We start from the raw sequence: 18581 nt of genomic DNA, 5'->3' as shown, positions 1-18581 counted from the left end.
GCCAGCACCTTGATATCACACTTTCAGCCTACAGAACTGTAGGAAATGAGTTTCTGTTAAGCCACCCAGTTTACGGTATTTTGTTATTGCAGTCCGAGCTGACTAAAATACATAGCAAACTTTGTCTTTCATTGACAACTTTGTTTTACTCGAAAGAGGAAAGTGTGGATTCCCAGAGGGAAGCAGCCAAAGCTAAGGCCATTTTAGTGTGATAGAGCAGAATGTGTCATCTCATTTCCATATCTGGTGGCTAAGAGGAAAAAAGAAACTCCTTGAGAAAAGGGAATTCTGCCTGTGAAGTTATACTGTCCAGAGGCTGCAAACCTCAACTAAAATAACAAAATTACTCAGAGCCTGAAATTTAAACTTTATTTCATATCTATTGTTAAATTACACAAAATCAGTGAATTGTTTGTAAAGCTACACCATTGGACAGATGTTTACAGTTCAAATCATGGGATTTACATAATGCTGACAAAAAAGTATATTTATAACATCCTTTATATACAATAATTAGTATAGACCAAAAAAAATGTACTTAATTTCTGCAAATCATGCACACCACGGCAACAACAAAAAATGATTTTCTGTAACAAGCTTTTCCACTGGCTCAGGCTTCATCCTGCTTTCTAACAGTAACTATCAGTTTTTAGAGCAAACATTATCAATTAAAACTAAACAAAATTGAATTACCACAGTGATCTACAGAATCTTGATTTTAAAAACACAATGTACACAAAATAGTTTCACTCTAAAATACTTTGACTTGGTGTGTTTTATTTTTTTAATTCCTTTCAATCTTTCAGTTCTCAGAATTACCAAGATTGCAATACTGTCAGATAAAGCACAATTTAGATATTTTAATACAAGCTCAGAGTCAAGAAAATTTCTTTTTAAACCCAAATACTCAGCTTCTTGTCCAGCTTGTGGCCATATTATTACAGATGAAACTAGATCATGCAAATGAGCAGATTGTACAAGGAGTGACTTATGGTCACACTTCTAAGCATGGCCCTCCTGAAAACAAATGCCACTCCTAGTTGCCTTGTTTGATGGACAGCTTCATAGCACAGTGGGTTACATACTTTTTTTTTTGCCCTGCTCAATTCATAATCAATATCCTAAAAGTATTTATGTATGGACTTACAATACTAAATCACTTTCCTCAACTTATAGGCTGATACTTAACCTCACAACAGAACACTGTTTCCTTTGGTTCTTTCTTAAAACAAAACCTAGTAGAGGGTTAACCCAAAGAATCAAGGTACAGCTTTTGGTGATACTGAATAACTCTGGCTATCCTAATGTTTAGTCTACCATTGTTTTTCTCGTGTAATTGTCTACAATCTGTCAACAAAAAAAGAAATAACTGGCTAGAAATAGCCAGCCCAATTGGAAACATCACAGTAAAAATGTACAAAAAGTAAATAACAATTCATTCACATTCAGGTTCAATTCTATTTGATCAAGAATAACTTCAGCAATATTTTTAGACACATTATCCTGTTCAAGAGTTTCTTGATAAGGACTTCACTACACAAATATTGATAAGACAATTCTATAGAAAATCCTGACTTTTATACAGGATTATATATCACAATAAATTCAGCAACACACTATTTAGATGATGAAGAAGGATTCTATAAATGGGTTAGTTTGGGATGAGCACAACTCAGAAGCCTTAAAATGAATGAGAAGCAGTGCCAAAAAGATTGCAGAATTGTTGAAATTACAGTGCCCGTAAAGTGTCTGGAAATTAGATATTAACATTAGTATTCTGTTTAGAAAAAAAAAGTGTTTTGTTAATATGAGATACACCCTGTTTAAAACCTTTGAAGGAGAAAATAGAAAAAGTTTAAAATTTTAAACATCTCTTAAATATCAAGATATGAGTTCTGTTCAAATTGAAAAGCCAGCATTTTTTTACATAAAACTACCCATGTTTGGGAGAGAAATTTTTCATTTTCTACATTTTATGTAGAAATGTAGAAAATGTAGAAAATGAAAGGTTGTGTGTTTAATTTTAGGCTTTTTATGCTTAACCCTGAAAAAAATTTGCTTCTAAGACTGAGTTTTAACAGTCTTTAATTTATCATAAATAATTTAAAGTCCATTTTTTTAGTGATAAGTTAAATGGCCACCTTTTGTTTTCATTTTGTCTTTATAACTAATTTAAGAACTTCTGAAGATATCTAAAGAGCCATTTCTGGTGAGTCTGGTTTGGTTTTTGGATTGTACAAAAACTACAACAACAACAACAACAAAAAAGACAATTTAATTACATATTGAGATTTGTTTTACCCACTCACAGTATAACATTTAATTGAAAGGCAACTGTAAAGGCAACAGCTTAACTTTTTTTAGCTTCCAAATTTAAGGAAGCACGATGTGTTTGGGCACTCTCATCTTTTCCAATTTGCTATATTTTTACTAGTGTTTTGGGAGGAGTGCACAAAAGCCTTTGGGAACCATTTAACGCCATTTCTCTACACTGCCTATGTAGTCATTGGTTCCATTGCTGGTGTTGCTATCACTCTGCTCTTGGCCTGGGTTCTGCTTCTGGCTTTCCCGGTTCTCTTTGTGGCTAGAATTCTGACTTGAATTCTGAGTCAGGTTCTGAAGCAGATTCTGAAGCAGATTCTGAGTCCCATTCTGATTTGCGTTCAGATTGGGGTTCTGACTCGGATTCTGATTCGGATTCTGGCTCTGGACCTGACTCTGGCTCTGGAAATGGGTCTGAAGGAACCTTCCTCTCAGAAATTTGCGCTGTTCCTGACGCTTCCGCCTAGCATCCTGATGGTCCTTCTGCCTCATATACTGATACCTTTGCAGAAAAAGGTCTTTCGCAAAGCTGTACAATTCCATATCCAAAAAATTCAGCCCCTCAATCCGCTTTTGGGTCTCCTCACTGATCTCTACACTAGAAGCCCTAGTGGTATTATACTGGATAAACGGTGAAATAAAGTTCATGTTGAAGGTTTTCTCGAACAGATACTGGGTCTTCCGCTGAAATTCAGTTAGGCCGAAGAATGCCATGTGCTTCAGATTGGATTTAGCACTTTCTAGGAGGACCTTGTTTCTTTGCTTTTCGGGCATGACAGAGAGGTTGTAGCAGCCTACCAGGGTGAGGTCAGAGAGCATGCGCACCTGTCTGTTGTTGGCTAGATTATAGGGGCAGTCCATGAACTCTTTCAGTGGGCAGCCAGACCAGTCATCGCCAGTGTAGCAGCTGGGCAGCTCTTCGGAGGTTGGGGGCCTTCCATCGCAGACATGCAGCGAGGCTTTCCATGTCGCCCCTCTTTGGACATGCCTCCACTCGCTTAAGTACCGGGACACTGGGTCTCGGAGGATGGTGATATAGTGGAAGTTTCTATGGAAAAAGTACAAACACCAACAGTCAGGGATGTAGGTGACATAGTGGCATCAGGGAGGTCATGGTGTATGTGATGTTATCTGGCTGATAAGGAAGGCAAAAGGGGAATGATGGAGATCTGCTGGCATTTGTCCTGTGAACTGTGCTGTAGTCTCCCCTCTGAGTTTCACTTGCTGGCATGAAAAGTTTAGGCCTAAGACATCTGTTTTGTCATTCTTCACTCCCCCTTTGTTCCCTCTTGCCCTCTGTTTCTCTTTCTCCAACCAATGACAAAATCCTTTCAATGGCTCCATTTGCTAAGTAGACAACCATTTTGTTTCATACCCCACCCTCAATCCCCTATTAACTGATCATGAAATGGAGACTCAGTGGAAGTAAGTGATTTTATTGAAGTGGTATGGAATTGATAAGTGAACATAAATCCTAATCTTTCTTTACTAAAGATACAAAAGCTTTTCCCCCCAATATCCAGTCTAATCAGGATATCTTATTAAAAAAGAAAACCTCATTGAAAGTGTTTGATATGATATCTTTGATTTTGGTTGTCATAACATCATAGCTCATACATTATGAAACTGGAATGCAGAGATAGGCAGAGCAGCCCAGCACCTCCAGAAATAAACACTGTGGTTAATCACTGACTGCAATAGACATGGTGTCTGCCAATGACATATATGCAAGTACTACCTTGGTTTCGGTCTTCACTCACATGATAATTGTCGCGGATAGGAAAGTTAACTCTGTAAGTATCAAAATGCCCCTTTTCTTTACCCACTGAAAAGACACCTGGATGTCAGCAAGAGCAGAGGCTAGCTATGTTACTGTCTTCACTTTAAAGCTGAAAACTGATAAAATTTTTTGTTCAAAGAGCAAATTAGCAAACATTTAAAGTGCACACCCCCGCACACCCATACACAGCAGGTACACACACATACCACGCCCCAGAAATATTAAGGCCTATGACATGATCAGGTATACTCAAGGGGAGAAACAACCTTGGGGTGGGCTTTTAATAAAAAATAAGTTTCCACTAAGGTGCAGTGCATGAAGATGAAGTCATGGAATGGCATATTGTGGAAGGAAAACAACAAACACTGAATATTAACATTTAATTCCTTAAAGAAAGCCTGGGGAATGGCTTGCAGCTTTTCTGAAGTTTATTCAATTGACTCATTCCAAACAAGTTGGAAACTAAGAAGGACATGCCTGATCATATAAAAACTCTGGATAATCTTCTAAGTGCCTTGTACAAATCACAGAAAAAAAATTTAAATCACCTGAAATATTTTTGTGGAATAAACAAGCATCTGGGAGTGAGGACTGAGGGAGGGCCAAGACCACCTTCACCTATCTTACTGCTTTTCCTAGGACCTGACTTAGCTGGTGCCACTTAAATTCATCTCAGTGAAGATGCACTACTAATGAGTAGCAGATTTTGTTCCCCAGAAGCCTTTACCAACTAAGGTGACTACTATTCCCATGGGCTCCTTCCTTCCACTCCCAGCTTTGGTATTCATTCATTCATTTATTTATTCATTCAGTACATATTTATCCAGCCTTTATACTAGGCCTCAGGCAATAGCTTAGCAACAGTTAGTCTGATTATTTAGGGAAAAAAGAAATTTATGAAGTTCAGTGACACATTTGGATTAATCTTTCAACCAGCTTTCCCAGGCATGCATTATAATGGGGGCTGCTGGGTCTTTTAAACCACCATAGTGGAGTCACCTTCACGCTTAGCTGATAGTCCTCCTTCCCTAGTATGTCTTCCTGATTTAAGCCTACAGTGACATCTTCTGGTAAATCCTAGAGTGCACCCCAGTGCAAGTCTGAGGCTTTCCTTTCTTAATTCCTCCTTACCTTTCAGAGCAGGGTTAGTGTCAGAACCAATGATTTGTAAGTACCATTCCAACATGGAGAAAGAGAGGAGGCACCACAGAAAGGCAGAGACACACATACACAGAGTTTCTTGTGTTCTGGATCTGTGACTCCTTTCACTTGAAGGGCCCTAGTGCCCGTATGAGATGAGGGCAGACCAATGTGGGCAGCCTCAGTCTCTACACTGTAGGGATTATCATGGGAGCACGAGAAATTAGAAGAACCTTCACATAGGCATGCACGCATCCATGCACACATACGTACTGCACTGGTAATAAAAGCCATCCTACATTTACATTCAGATGATAACAGTTCTGGAGATTCAGTTATTGCCAACAGCCCCCTTCCTCCAGGAAAAATCAGTCCCGAGGCCCATATTGCCACAACTGGAAACACTTGATGCTGCTTGAAAATGATCTCATAAGTTAAAAGGAAGATCTGCTGAAGGGCAGGTCTCCAGGAGTGTCCGGTGGCCTCCTGAAATTCATAGTGTGTTGGAATTGGGAAGGCAGATAAGGATAATACCTGGGAGGTTTAACTGGGCAAAGGATCCAGGATGCTCGCTCTTCTAAGTGAAGAGTTGTTAAGGAAACAGTAGAGAAGCAGTCTTCCCACCACAACAAAGGAGGATATAAAAGGCCAACCTTATTGGAATGTACTGGGAATCAAATAGGCTCAGGGACATGAGTGGCACTTTTCCAGTGGTCAGTTCAGTTCAAGCACCTAATGTGTGCCTAGAATTGAGACAGGCATGGGGAGCACTGATAGGAGTAAGAGGTGGGAACCTAAGGGGAGCATTTTAATATAATGTGCTGTTAATGTTAGAGCAAGTACAAGGCACAATGAAAGCAACTTGCAGCGATTCTTAGCCTAAACTGAGGAAGAGTTATTGTAGCTTTATTTTGAAAAACAAGTAAGAATTAGATGAGGGAAGAAGAGAGAAATGGAGTATGAGGCAGAAAGATCGGCATGAGCAAAGGCACAGAGGCCTATTGTGTCTGGAAGAAGTACACTGAAACATCTTACTGGGAATTCCAAGGCAGTGGCAGGAATTGAGAATGAAGAAGTAGCTCTGAATTTGGTTGTGGAAGGCCTCAGCTGCCATATTTAAGAATGTAGAATTCTGTGGACAACAGTGAGGTCTTGAAAAAGTTTTAAGCAAGGAAGCGTCATGAAGAGATCTGTTTTTTAGAGCAATCACTGTGTAGGTGTGTGAAGATGAAATTAAAGAAATTAATTTAGGTAACTGTAGAAAACAAGACCAAAGAAGGGAGGCAGATGAGAAAAATATTTCAGAATTAATAAGACTTCACAAAATGAATGTAGGTGAAAGGAAAGAGAAGGGGTTAAGGATGCCTCTCAGGTCTCTCGAAGAAAGTTTGAAGTTTCTGTGGACACTTGAAAGGAGAGTTCAATGGCCAGATCTAATACTCAGAGAGTGGTCTAGGCTTAAGATAAAGATGTGCTGTCAGCAAAAAGTGGTAGTTTCAGACTGTGAAGACCTATTTAGGGATTGGTTTTAAATTATACACATATGGCTTCAGATACTTAAAAGACAGCATTTAACACACCCCTCCCCCCCCCCCCGAGGTTTCTCATCTTGATGCTAAGTATGGTTTTCAACTATTCTCTACACAACTTCAAGTCCCCTCACTGTCCTCTTCTTTGCCTCTGAATATATCCCACGTTATTGGAACATGCCCTCCAGGCACACTCTGACAAGTAACAAGTAGGGACAGTCTATCCCCCCCTCTCATACTTGACACAATTTCTCTTAATGTGGCCTCATATCACATTGGCCTTATTAGCAGACACACCACACCACTGACACACAGTCAACTAAATTATTTCATTCATTTACACATCTGCCATTATGAAAACGAATCTACCTTGTCCTAGACTGATGCAGTTTATTTGTGGCCCTGTTTCTTTTTGTTAGGGTAAGTCTAAACCTGTCAAAACTCATCTGGATTCTGACTATATCCCCCAATATCATCACCATATCTTGTAATTCCTTTTGGCAATGCCCATATCCAGGCACTGATCAAAACAGATCGAGATGCAGGTAAGAACATGTCTGGGGTAGTTGTTGGAAATCTCCTTTCAGGTTGACATAAACCCAAAGGTTGCTGCTGAATGGATTGATTTAATTTTAAATGAGTGAGCCAAGTTCAGCCACAGGAAAATCACACTCAGCCTGTTTCAGTGAGTAGTATTTGGATGGAAATATCTTGTGACCAAATGTATCATTTAATTTGGATGACCAGGAGTCACATCTTTAAATTGGAGTCATGACTCCCCATCAGTTATCTGGGTCAATGGCCATTGTTATTTTACTCTGTATGCCTTTACAGACAGAACACAGTGAAATGTTTTCTATCCTGTACAAGTCTAGGCCAACTGCTTCCTGTCATTAATAAGTAACTGAGAAAACAACAATAGCAACCAATGAAAGAGTTGTCTGAGCAAGAAACCTGGGGCCATCCTGACTCCTCTATCATACCCATCACTAACATCTGAACTTTCCCCAAGTCCTGCTGACTCTAGTTCTTATTAGCTCAAGTCCATCCTTTCCACTGCCTGGTGTCAGATCCTCATCACCTCTCTACTGGTTCATTGTAGCAGCGTACTTGCCCATTTCCCTGCTCCCAAGTCTCACACCCATTCCACAACCTCATATGGCACACATCTGACCTGTCATTTCCTAGTTAAGACCTCTCAATGGCTCCCTATCAACTATGGCATGACGTCTAAGCTCCTCCACGTGGTAGATACCGCCTTGTGAGACCTAGAAACCACCTTTCTTTCTCTCCCTTATCTCTAGCACACGTTTTCCTCCTTTTTTTCTGAGTGATTTTCCATCTCCCCCTCCTGCCCCTTGAACCTCAGACATTTGCCAATATCATTTGTTTGTCACAACCTGGGGCAGATGCTACTGGCATCTAGTAGGTCGAGTGTCAGGATGCTGTAAGCATGCTACAACACAAACAAAGAATTAGTCAACCAATAGTGTCAAGGTCAAGAAACTCTGCTTAATATTCTATGCCCCAGGCATATAAAAGTAATATTAATTTTCCAAATTGGTCACAGGCAACAATCCTACAGGCCCCCTTCCTTTGTATATGGAGTGCCCACTCTTTTGGATAGTTTCTATCTGTCCTTTGTAGGTTATCTAGAAAATCCTTTAAAACTCAACTCAGCCTGGCCAGTGTTGCTCAGTGGTTGAGCATTGACCCATAAACCAAGAGGTCACAGGTTCTATTCCCAGTCAGGGCACATGCCTGGGTTGTGGCTTGATCTCCAGCAGGGGGCATGCAGGAGGCAGCCGGCTGATGTTTCTCTCTCATTGATGTTTCTTTCTCTTTCCTTCTCCCTTCCTCTCTCTCTAAAAAATTCAATAAAAAAATTTTTTAAAAATCTTTAGAAAAATAAAACTCAACTCAAAGATTGCCTCTTCATGAAGCCTTCCTTGACCTTCCTTGGCAGACTTAACTGCCCTGGTAGTCCTCTGTTTCCACTGTACTGGTATTCTCCCATTGTAGCATTTATCACAATGTGCTGAGATTATGTAGTAATTTGTCTGCTTCCCCCATTGTAGTATGAGCTCTGGGAGGGCAGGGACCGTGTATCATTTATCAATGTAAGCTCCTCCAGGCTGAGCACAATGTTTGGCATAAAATAAGTGGTTAATAAAAGATTGCTGAATGAACATCTGCAGCAGAAGCAGCAGAGCTTAGGATAAGCTAAGGAAGTGCATATGGTTTTCTTTGATAAGGAAAAGCCACTAGATGTCAGTATTAAAAAACAGATAGACCATTTTATATCTGTGATGGAATGTTTTAAAGAGATCTAGCTATAAAGGACATCTAGTAATATTTAGCAGCTGCCCCGGACTTTCTGTGCAGCATCCCACTGTTAAAGAAGGTGGGGGGGGGTTAAGAATATTAAATGTAAGTAAGTGGATAAAAACAAGAACCATATTTCTTCATTTTATTTTTACAGATTATCCTTCAATGAGTACCTGAATTCTAAGGCATGCAACCCTAGACTGTCAGAACAAGAAGAAACCTTTGAGATGGCAAAACATCCAGGTCATACCCTTCACTTTAGAGGTAGGGAACTCAAGGTCCTGAGAGGGGCACAAATTTGCCCACATGTCACAAGTGGCCAGTAGCTCTTGGAAATCAATCTAACTGCAAGGAATATTCCTGGACCGAAGGCCTGTATTTTTAGTAGACCCTGTCTTTATGTTTGTTAATTATCTAGAGCAGCAAATAAACTAAGCCTGAAAGAGCTCACTGACCCTCATTAAAGGATAACATCAGGCTGTTGAGAGATAGCACTTCCTTATACCAATTGCACAGCCAGGAGCTGGGGGCACTTGTGCCTGGCACTTACACATTAACTCCCAACAATACTGTGAATCAGATGATATCACTCGCACTTCAAGGATGAAGAAACTGAGACTCAGAGAGAATGAATTGACTCAGGGTCATGCTACAAGTTAAGCAGAGGTGCTTAGACTTAAACCTGGTTTTCTCTGACTCCAGAACGTGTATTCTCCCCATTCCAGTCCTAGGACACAAACCCGTGACTTCTGCCTCTACAAATAAAGAAGTGGTTCTCAAATTGTGGCCCCAGAACCAGCAGCAGCAGCATCACTTACAAACTTGTTAGAAATGCACATTCTTGAGTCCATTTACTGATGTAGGAACTCAAGGGTCAAGCCTGGCAATCTCTGTTTTAACAATCCCTTCAGGAAATTCTGATGCACACGTATGGTCAAGTTTTGAGAACCACTGTCCCACGTATGTGGCCTCAGAGATCAAGTCTCCCAGGGAATACTCAGAATGTGGGTAAGCTGAATTAGCTCCCAAGAGCAAGTCTGAGCTCCTCACTGTACTCTTTAGACAAGCCCTAAGGGTGTCCACTTCTGTCTGGGGAAAGCCCAGGGGATTCTGCCTCAGCAAAGTTATGAGCATCATGCTGTAAACATTTACTTTAAGGCTACTGGTCCACAAAAGGCCAGAATAAGGTTTTTCTTGCACTACTCAAATGGGGAATAAATATCAAAGCCATTTTTTTTTATGGAAGGCCAGCAAAACTGTACCAGTTAAGGTCAGGAGTGATCAATAAAAAGTTAATTTAAGAAAGGGAACAGATTCTTAGCTCAAATCAATAGGAATAAAGATTTTATTATACTTGTAGCTTAGTTGTGGTTTTTTTGTGGAGGTTTTTTGTGTGTGTTTTTTTAAGTTCAGCCTTTACGCATCTTGTTCTTGGATCAAGGATGAGTAGTAGAAAAGTAAGAACTATGGTTGGTGGTGGCAAGTAAAGTCTCCAAACAGTGGGAGTTATACAAGACATTGAGTCATTAATGCTGAAGGTATAGTCTCTTTCCTCAGTTAATGATGTCTAAAGCAACTGCATGGATCCTCCTACTGCATGTAAATGACTCAGTCAAATCAAGGAGGATGACTTTCAGATCAAATGACTTTAATATATGAGCACAGACTAAATAAAAGTACAGGTAATTAAATCAAAGGGAAATGTGCCTCCGATAGGACTGGATCCCTCAAACCCTGGAGTTGCTGTTTTAACTGCTGCTTCTGTGTGACTCATATACTGGCGGTCCCCAAAGAAGAGTTCCATAAACACTGTGATCAGCAGTGGCAGCAGCCTCATAAAAGAAGCACAGAACTTTGAAAGGGGACTACTTTGAAGTGGATGGATGCTCACTCAATATGTTGTTTTTGGTCCATTTGTCAAAATAGTATTGTGGCTGAGTAGTCATGCTTTAGTGAGAAGGGTGAGCCACCACCTTCACATAGAATGGGTTAAAGCAATGCCACCCATGATTTGATTGTATTGTTTTTACAAGAGTAGGAATACCTAAATGATCTAGACACTGAACTTCTCATTTTGCTCTTCAAGTTGACATTATGGGCTCACAACAAGATCAGGCTCTCCTGGGCAACCCAAGAAATGTGGGGAGCAGGACCAATACTTGGGAGCCCAATGATCTATAAGACAACCAAGACTTTCACTCATTATTTGAATGGATTGACTAGAGTCCTTAGCAAGACATCCCCATTCCAGGAAAATACTGGACATAAAACCGACTTATAGAGGCTAAAGTTCTCACACCCACCAAACAAGCTATTCAGTTCTCCTTGCAGAGGTTTTCTACTATTCTTTACACCTCGCCCAATGGAGTAGTTCTGTGTTTATAAGGTAATGACTTTATTAACATCTTAGTTAATTGATTTTTCCCCCCCTCTGGTTAGCTGAGGTTGAACTTATCTTGCGTATTGTGGGGGAACACTAAGCAGAGCGCAAATGGGCTTTCATTAAACAGAAGGACATTTTTCTATGCCAGTCTTCTTCTCTTTCTTTTAAAAAGTAGGAAGATTATGTTTTCTTCTTCTTTGAAAAGGAATAAAAGAGAATTTCTAATGTCTGTAAATTCAAACCCAATGTGGAATTCTTCACATAATAAGTCCTGGTGATATTTACTTCCTTTTGAAATAAAGCTAGCTCTCTTCCTTCCCAAAGCCCAGTAGGCTCCAAAGTACATAAATCCACAGACTTTTGCAAACAGTGAAAAAGCTGATTTCTTTAACAAGATGTGAAATTCCAAGCTTTATGACCCGTAGTTATCAGACTTCATCCAGAGTTCACTCAATTGCTTGGCAGCCTGAAAAGTTTTGCAGCTTACAATGCCCCCTGAAATTTTTTGCACTCTGAAATTATTTTGTGAGTCTCGGTTCATTAATACTTAGTGTGCTTTTTAAGGTGGAAAGAACTTCTACAGAAAAACCCCTTTGGTGTGTAGATGAGGAAACTAGAGCCCCATGAAGGGATATAATCTGCCCATGTGACATGGAGACCAGCTCTGCCACAGATGAACAAACTCAGGCTTCCTGAGTGTTTCTAAGTGGCACCCCTCTGTCAAACTGTCATCCCCTGAGGGTTGACATCAAGAGTTGGAGAAGGGTTGTTCCTCTTCCTTCCTGCTAAACAGTGGGCAGAGGTGAGAAGTGGTAAACTTCAACCCCTAGGGGACGGGAGGAGACTTAGGAAATGTCATAGTGCCACCTCTGGGACTACCATGGATAATGTCTTGCTCTTAAGATGAGCATCCTTAGTATCTCTTGTCCTGGGAATCTATTATTCCTGTCCTGTCTTTTTATTGGAAAGCACATCTACTGCAAAACACTGCATGTTCAAGGTCTCAATTAGAAAGGAATAAAACTAGTGGCTAGTCCAAAATAAGTGCTTTAAGTGTTTCCAAGCACATGTACTAAGGTTTCCAAGACTGAGAGGAAGATAAAATACCTCATTAATTAATTATTACTTATACTGATTATATGCTGAAATAATATTTTTTTAATATCTTGGGTTAAATAAAATATTTCATTAAATTTAATTTCACCTGTATCTCTTCATTTTTAATGTGGCTATTAGAAGATTCAAAATTACAAATGTGCCTGGCCGGCATGGCTTAGTGGTTGAGCGTCGACCCCATGAACCAGGAGGTAGAGGTTCGATTCCCAATCAGGGCACATGCTGGGGTTTGTGGCTCTAACCCCAGTAGGGGGCATGCAGGAGTCAGCCGATCAATGACTCTCTCACATCATTGATGTTTCTATCTCTCTCTCTCTCCCTCTCCCTTGCTCTCTCTGAAATCAATAAAAGCATTTTTTTTTAAAAAATTACTAAAGTGTTTTACATTATATTTCTCTTGGACAGGGCTCCTCTAGATCCAGAGTGCCTCGGGTTCAAATTGCAGCTCTGCCAGTTACTAGCTGTGTCAGCTTGGTCAAATAACTGAACCTCTTTGTGCTTCTGTTTTTCTTACTTATAATGTGAGGGAAACCATGGGGTCTCAATGAAGATAAAATGATAATATACACAGTCTTAGATGTGTCTTGGGACATGACACTCAATAAATGTCAGTTACTATTATTACCATTGTTGCTGTTGTTATACAGATAAGGGTATTTAGCTAAAAGATTTTATTTAACTGTCTAAAATCACAGAGCTAGTGATGGTCTGTCAGGTCTGTGTGGCTCCCAAGCACAATTCTTGTCCACTGCCCTGGCTGATGCCCCAGGATCCTCATTGCCAGGCATCTCTGAGTCTCCAGCGTGTTTGTGCTCACTGAGCATAGTGTCAGGAGCCACAGGCCAAAGGCACAACTAGTCTGGCCAGAAGCAGGATGCTGAAAGTAGGAGGTAGGTGGATATGCCAGGATGTTAAAGGAATGGTTGATTCTGTGGTTTTGGTGGACCCATTGCAGAGTCGTAGGGATGGGATCTGAGCATGTCCACACTGTGGCCAGCAGTGGGGTGCGGTTGGCAACCATTTTAGCCCAAGCTTCCCATTCCACAGATGAGGAAACCAGATAGCCAGCTCCCTTGCCATCTGCATACTGTGAGAAATCCAGAGACACATGGAATCATTTCTTTAGGGACCTCCACAAAGACAAGGAATCAGGTAACAGGGCTTTTTCACATGGTAAGCAGTCAATAAATATCAGTTAAGGTCATTTAGAGCAGACTGCGGCCAGTTGCACTCGTTCACCTAGGCCTGCTGTACATGTGGTGTCTGGGAGGCAGGCCCCTCAAGTGTGCTTTGGAGAAATCATTAGAGGAAAACTAGTCAAGATAAATGCCTGCTCTCTGCATTGTGCTATTTTCCAGAACAGCACAGGGGAAATGTTATCCCCTAAATGAAGGCTGCCTTTCTTGAGTCCCGGGTTGATTTTAATGAGCTCTAATATTGTTTTAAGGTGATGAGAGAGATGAAGTGCAAACCCTGGTTTTTGTGTGGGAAGCAGACCTTGTTAATCATTTAAACTGTATGGATTTGTAGCCATCCAGAATTTCAAGGGCTGGCAAGGTTGTGTCTCCTTTCCCCTGGGAGAGTTTTTTCTGCAGGTATTGAGGCTATGAAAGGTTACAACTACTTGGTAACAAGGTTATGCTGCATGTCTGTGGAAATAAGCATCATATACAGTACCAGGCACAGTCTGTTTCTTTACAGTGATAACTTTGTGAATAGAAAGAAACCTTGCTGCTCCCCACCCAACCTCTCTACCCAAAACACAATCTGATGTCATGCTGGAGTGAGTACAGGAAAGGGAACCAAGGACAAGAAGATCCTGCTTGAATAGAAGGAATTATTTTGAAGGTTCTGTTAGTGCTAAAAGCTTACAAAGAATTCTGTAAGTTCTGTGCATCATAGGTTACTTTCTGAGGTATAAAAAAAAGACTCTGGCTACCTGTGTTTCACATTTAAGATAAAAAGAGATCCTACCCTGGAATGAGTTGTATAGCACTGGGAAGTTTAGGAGGCCAAGTGCCTTCCCCATGCCCTTTCCAGTCACAGAATGCTCCTCCAGGTTGCAAGGGAATATCACACTGCAATGCCCTGAGTCCTAGAGAAAAAGATATTTTTGTTCCTGTCCAAAATGCATCAGAATGGGAAACCTTATGGTACATGAAATCAGACAGTTCTATATTTTGTGAACTGTAAGTCATGGTTCCATTTGGTAAGTGAAAGAGTAAACATTCCACAATTTTTGACAGAGTGCAAATTCTTTTTTTTTTTTAATGGCATTTTATAAGCACCATCGTGTGTAAAATGGGACCCTATGTTACTGAGGAGAGGAGCAGTTCGCTGAGCAAGAAGCCTGAGAGTACTCCATAGCTCCCTCCATGCATGGACTGAGCTCTGGGCTGCTCTCTAGATGGTGAGAGCCATGTTCTAAGTGTGTGAACTGGCCCACCCGTTGAAAAACAAAGCTTCTGTGAAGAGAACTGATGGAAGCCATGCACAGGTGAAGGAACCAGACCCATATTTTGCACAGAGTAGCAGGGCTGGCAAGCCTTTCAGAAGTCACTGGGCCCAATCCCTTTACCAATGAGCATGCCAATGCCCAGAGATGAATGACAGAGGCTTGTCTGGGGTCACATGGCCTGTTTGTGGCAGAGTCATGAACCAAAACCTAGGGTGTAACTCCTTCCTCAGGTTTCAGAATATCATGCTCAAGGTGACTGACCAATGATAATCAGCTTCAGGAAAATGCACCCCCTCTGTTTAGTAGAAGCTCCCTTCTTCTCCAGTGCAAGATTCAAAAGCCACAAAGAAGGACTAAAAGCCAATGCTCAGACTAAGAGAGATGTATGACTCTGATTTTTCAACTTAAGGCAAATGTTGGAGTGTGGCACCACCCTCCAACTCTTCCATTAATCATTAATCATTCACTTTGAAGATGTCAGTGGGGAGTCAGATTTACTTACAGGCTCATGAACCACCTATAGAGATTTTCCTCCTGGCTTGGCTTTTCTCCATGCAATTGAGGTTAATTCTCAAAGATAGTGACCCTCAGCAAGTCGGATTTAAAGCTACAGATGATTACTCTAAATGACATCCTCCTTCCCACAATGGTTTTTAAGAAAGGTCATCTGAAGAAAATCCACTGATATCAGAGCCTGGGAGAAGGAAGGAGGAGGGAGGGATGGAGGAGGGAAGGAGGGAAGGAAGCCAGGTGAATAACAATCAGAAGTTTCATGTGAAAAGGTGAATGGCTCACCATTCTTATTTCTTTAGTTTCTCACACTCCCTTGAAGTACAGAGAACAAGAAACAGAATTACCATTTTTCAGATGAGGAACTTGAGCCTCAAAAGAAATGACTTGCCCAAGAATGCAAGTAGTGGGTCTAGCACCAGAACCCAAGTCTCCTAATTTCCAATTCAGTGTTTTTCCCACTAGTCTCTGTTGCACATTAAACCCCAAATGGATGTCTCATTTTGTCTTTTTAACCAGACTGTACATTCCTTAAAGGTCAAGACTATTGGGTACCTCTCCTATCTCTCAGCACAGGGCCCAGCACTTTATGGGATCTCAGACTGGTGAGTCAGTTGATGGAATGTCTACCAAGAAGACTTGAATTACCCAGAATGCTCCTTCCTGCTCTCTCATACCTGGCTGTACATGAGCTCCTCTTCCCAGGTCATTCACCATGAATTGGAGCCCAAGGGTGTTATTCCACAAGCCATACAGGCCCCTCATTCACAATACTACCCTTTCTCTGGCTTTCTACAGCTCCTCTAGACCCAGTTTTGGCATTTTCCAGCCAGCAGAGACTATTGCACACACAATGCCACCTGACAGGGTGAAGAAGGTCCTTTCCCCTCAAACACTTCACCACTGAGGCTTGACATCCCACTCTTAGTTATTTTTTTTTTCCTTCATGGTGGCCAGAAAATGTTGTCCTCCAATATTCTCCATCCCCTGTCCTATGCCTCTCACTTTATCCCTGCTGGACTCTCCCAGCTGAGGCTGCTCAAAATCTTAAATCTAGAAGGAACAGTGATTAGAAAAATTCTTCTCATCGAGGTGTCATGTACTTAGGAGCACCAGAAGGATTTCCATTTTACAGAGGCCTCCCCTAGGGGCAAAGTTGTACCCTCTTCACTTAGGGGAGAATTTCTGGCAGCAGCAGGGCAAATACTATGAGGTAGGAAGCCTTCCTGAAATCACAGCCTGTAAGTGACCTGCCATTGCATTCAGCTGAAAGACTGCTTCAATAGCCACAATCAGGAAGTCTGTTCCTTCCTGCTCAAAGAAAGCACAGGAATTTAAAATGAGGACATTTGGTGACAGTTTTGATCAAACTTCTTTTCCTTTTCAGAATCATGAATCAGTCATGAACACACTAAGTTAAAACAAGATTTATCTCCCAGGAGCTACTTTTGAAATCCTGTTGTTCCCCTATCCTACCTCCTTCCATTTAACATTCACAAGTCAAGGTGTAACTAGAAATATGTGTGGGGAGAATACATCGACCTTCACCTTCCTCATGATGGGAAGACTGTGTTGACAGTTAAAATATGGGCAGGGACATTTTGGAGAGACTGGTGTTGCTTGCTGCATTTCATTGTACAACCATATGTCAGGTGACAAGTGAGTCACCTTTGAGGTTCTTAAATGTGAAATATTTATATTTCTAAGTTCCTTTTCAAGCATTAAAGATGTATTATTCCAAACCTTCTTGAGGGCACAACACCTTCTTTGTCCTCTTCTAAAAACGTATTTATGGTAATGGATTTTTAGCAAGGCACATTTTCTTCCTCTCTCATTACATCCTCATAACCTGCCTATGAAATAGACAGGTCCAGGCCATTTAATAGTCACAGATATTAGTGCACAGAGAGGTGAAAGATCGCACAGCTAGTAAGTGATCAAGTTACATGTCTGAAACCCATGTCTAGACATTCAGACTCATTCCACTACCCTGTGACACTTGGCTTATTTATTTGAGAATGAAAGGAATTTTGCGTGAAGCAGTTCAGAGCTTTCTGCAATATCTTAATAGGACCTGCAACCAGGGCCAGCCTTGTGGGGTGGCATGGTTTTCAGGGGTGCTGGGAGCACAGCCACTTCCTCTCATGGATGGCCAGAAAACCACAATGTGAGGTTTATTCTTTTGATTTTAAAATCTGCCTCCTGCATGTCTGGAGGGGGCAGGGGACAAAGGGTAGAGGGTCATAAGCCATTAAGACTTACCAGCCATTTAGATGGGGGAGGCTGTAAATGGCCTCTAAGATATCCCTCCTATGGATTTAGTAATCAGGTTCTCACATTGAAGGAGGAGGAGGGAGTGTGCAGGGCATTATAGACACAGGCACTGAGTTTCAAGGAAAGAAAATAATGCTGAGAAGAAAAACTGAGGACACCAAAGTCAAACTTGACTCCCTTAGAATTTTGATAGGGTCTAAGGTCCTGTCAGAAATCCCTGGTTTAAAAATAAATGTAACAGCAAAGATGTAAATGGTGAAGAACAAGGCTTTACAGAGAAAATTACCAGGCTCATATTAGATAAATAATGTCCATGATTCATCACTAAGTCACTGGTCCAGTCTTACCTTCCATCCTATCACTGATCCCCTGGCACACAGACTCCCACATTCTAACCAAAACAAACTCTTCCTCCATGTCCTCCTCTTGCTGCCTCCTGCTTTTGCTTATGCTGGTCCCCCAGGTATAACACTGTCTGCTCCTCTCTGCCTGTCTGTCCAAACATGACTGTCTTCTCAAGGCTTTCTTCCTCATGATGTCCATAGCAAAAGCAGACATGCCTTCCTTTGAACTCCAAAAAGGGTTATCCAGATTTCTCTTATGGGACCCCATTCATCTGACTTTGTAATATAAGGTATTCATGTGTAAGTCTTGTCTTCCGCCCGAGGCTATGGGCATCTTGGAAAGAGGGCAAGGCCATGTCCTCTTTACTAAATCTCTTCTCTCTCCCCATGGACCTAG

General features: G+C 41.2%; 1 protein-coding gene across 1 annotated transcript in view; it reads right to left on the bottom strand.

Annotated features, from left to right (window-relative positions):
- Window positions 1-355: 355 nt before the first annotated feature.
- The window catches only part of HS6ST2 (heparan sulfate 6-O-sulfotransferase 2), a 253733-nt gene continuing 235507 nt past the window's right edge, over window positions 356-18581 (bottom strand). Inside the window, exon 3 of the mRNA XM_081125588.1 lies at window positions 356-3370. Coding sequence (XP_080981714.1) covers window positions 2473-3370 — 898 coding nt within the window. The 3' untranslated portion in view covers window positions 356-2472. The remainder of the gene's footprint in view (window positions 3371-18581) is intronic.

Source organism: Miniopterus schreibersii (genome assembly GCF_964146895.1).
Source record: "Miniopterus schreibersii genome assembly, chromosome: X".
In the NCBI taxonomy this organism is placed as follows: domain Eukaryota; kingdom Metazoa; phylum Chordata; class Mammalia; order Chiroptera; family Miniopteridae; genus Miniopterus; species Miniopterus schreibersii.
Note: the sequence above shows the minus strand (reverse complement) of the source record. Positions and strands in the feature narration are given on the sequence as shown.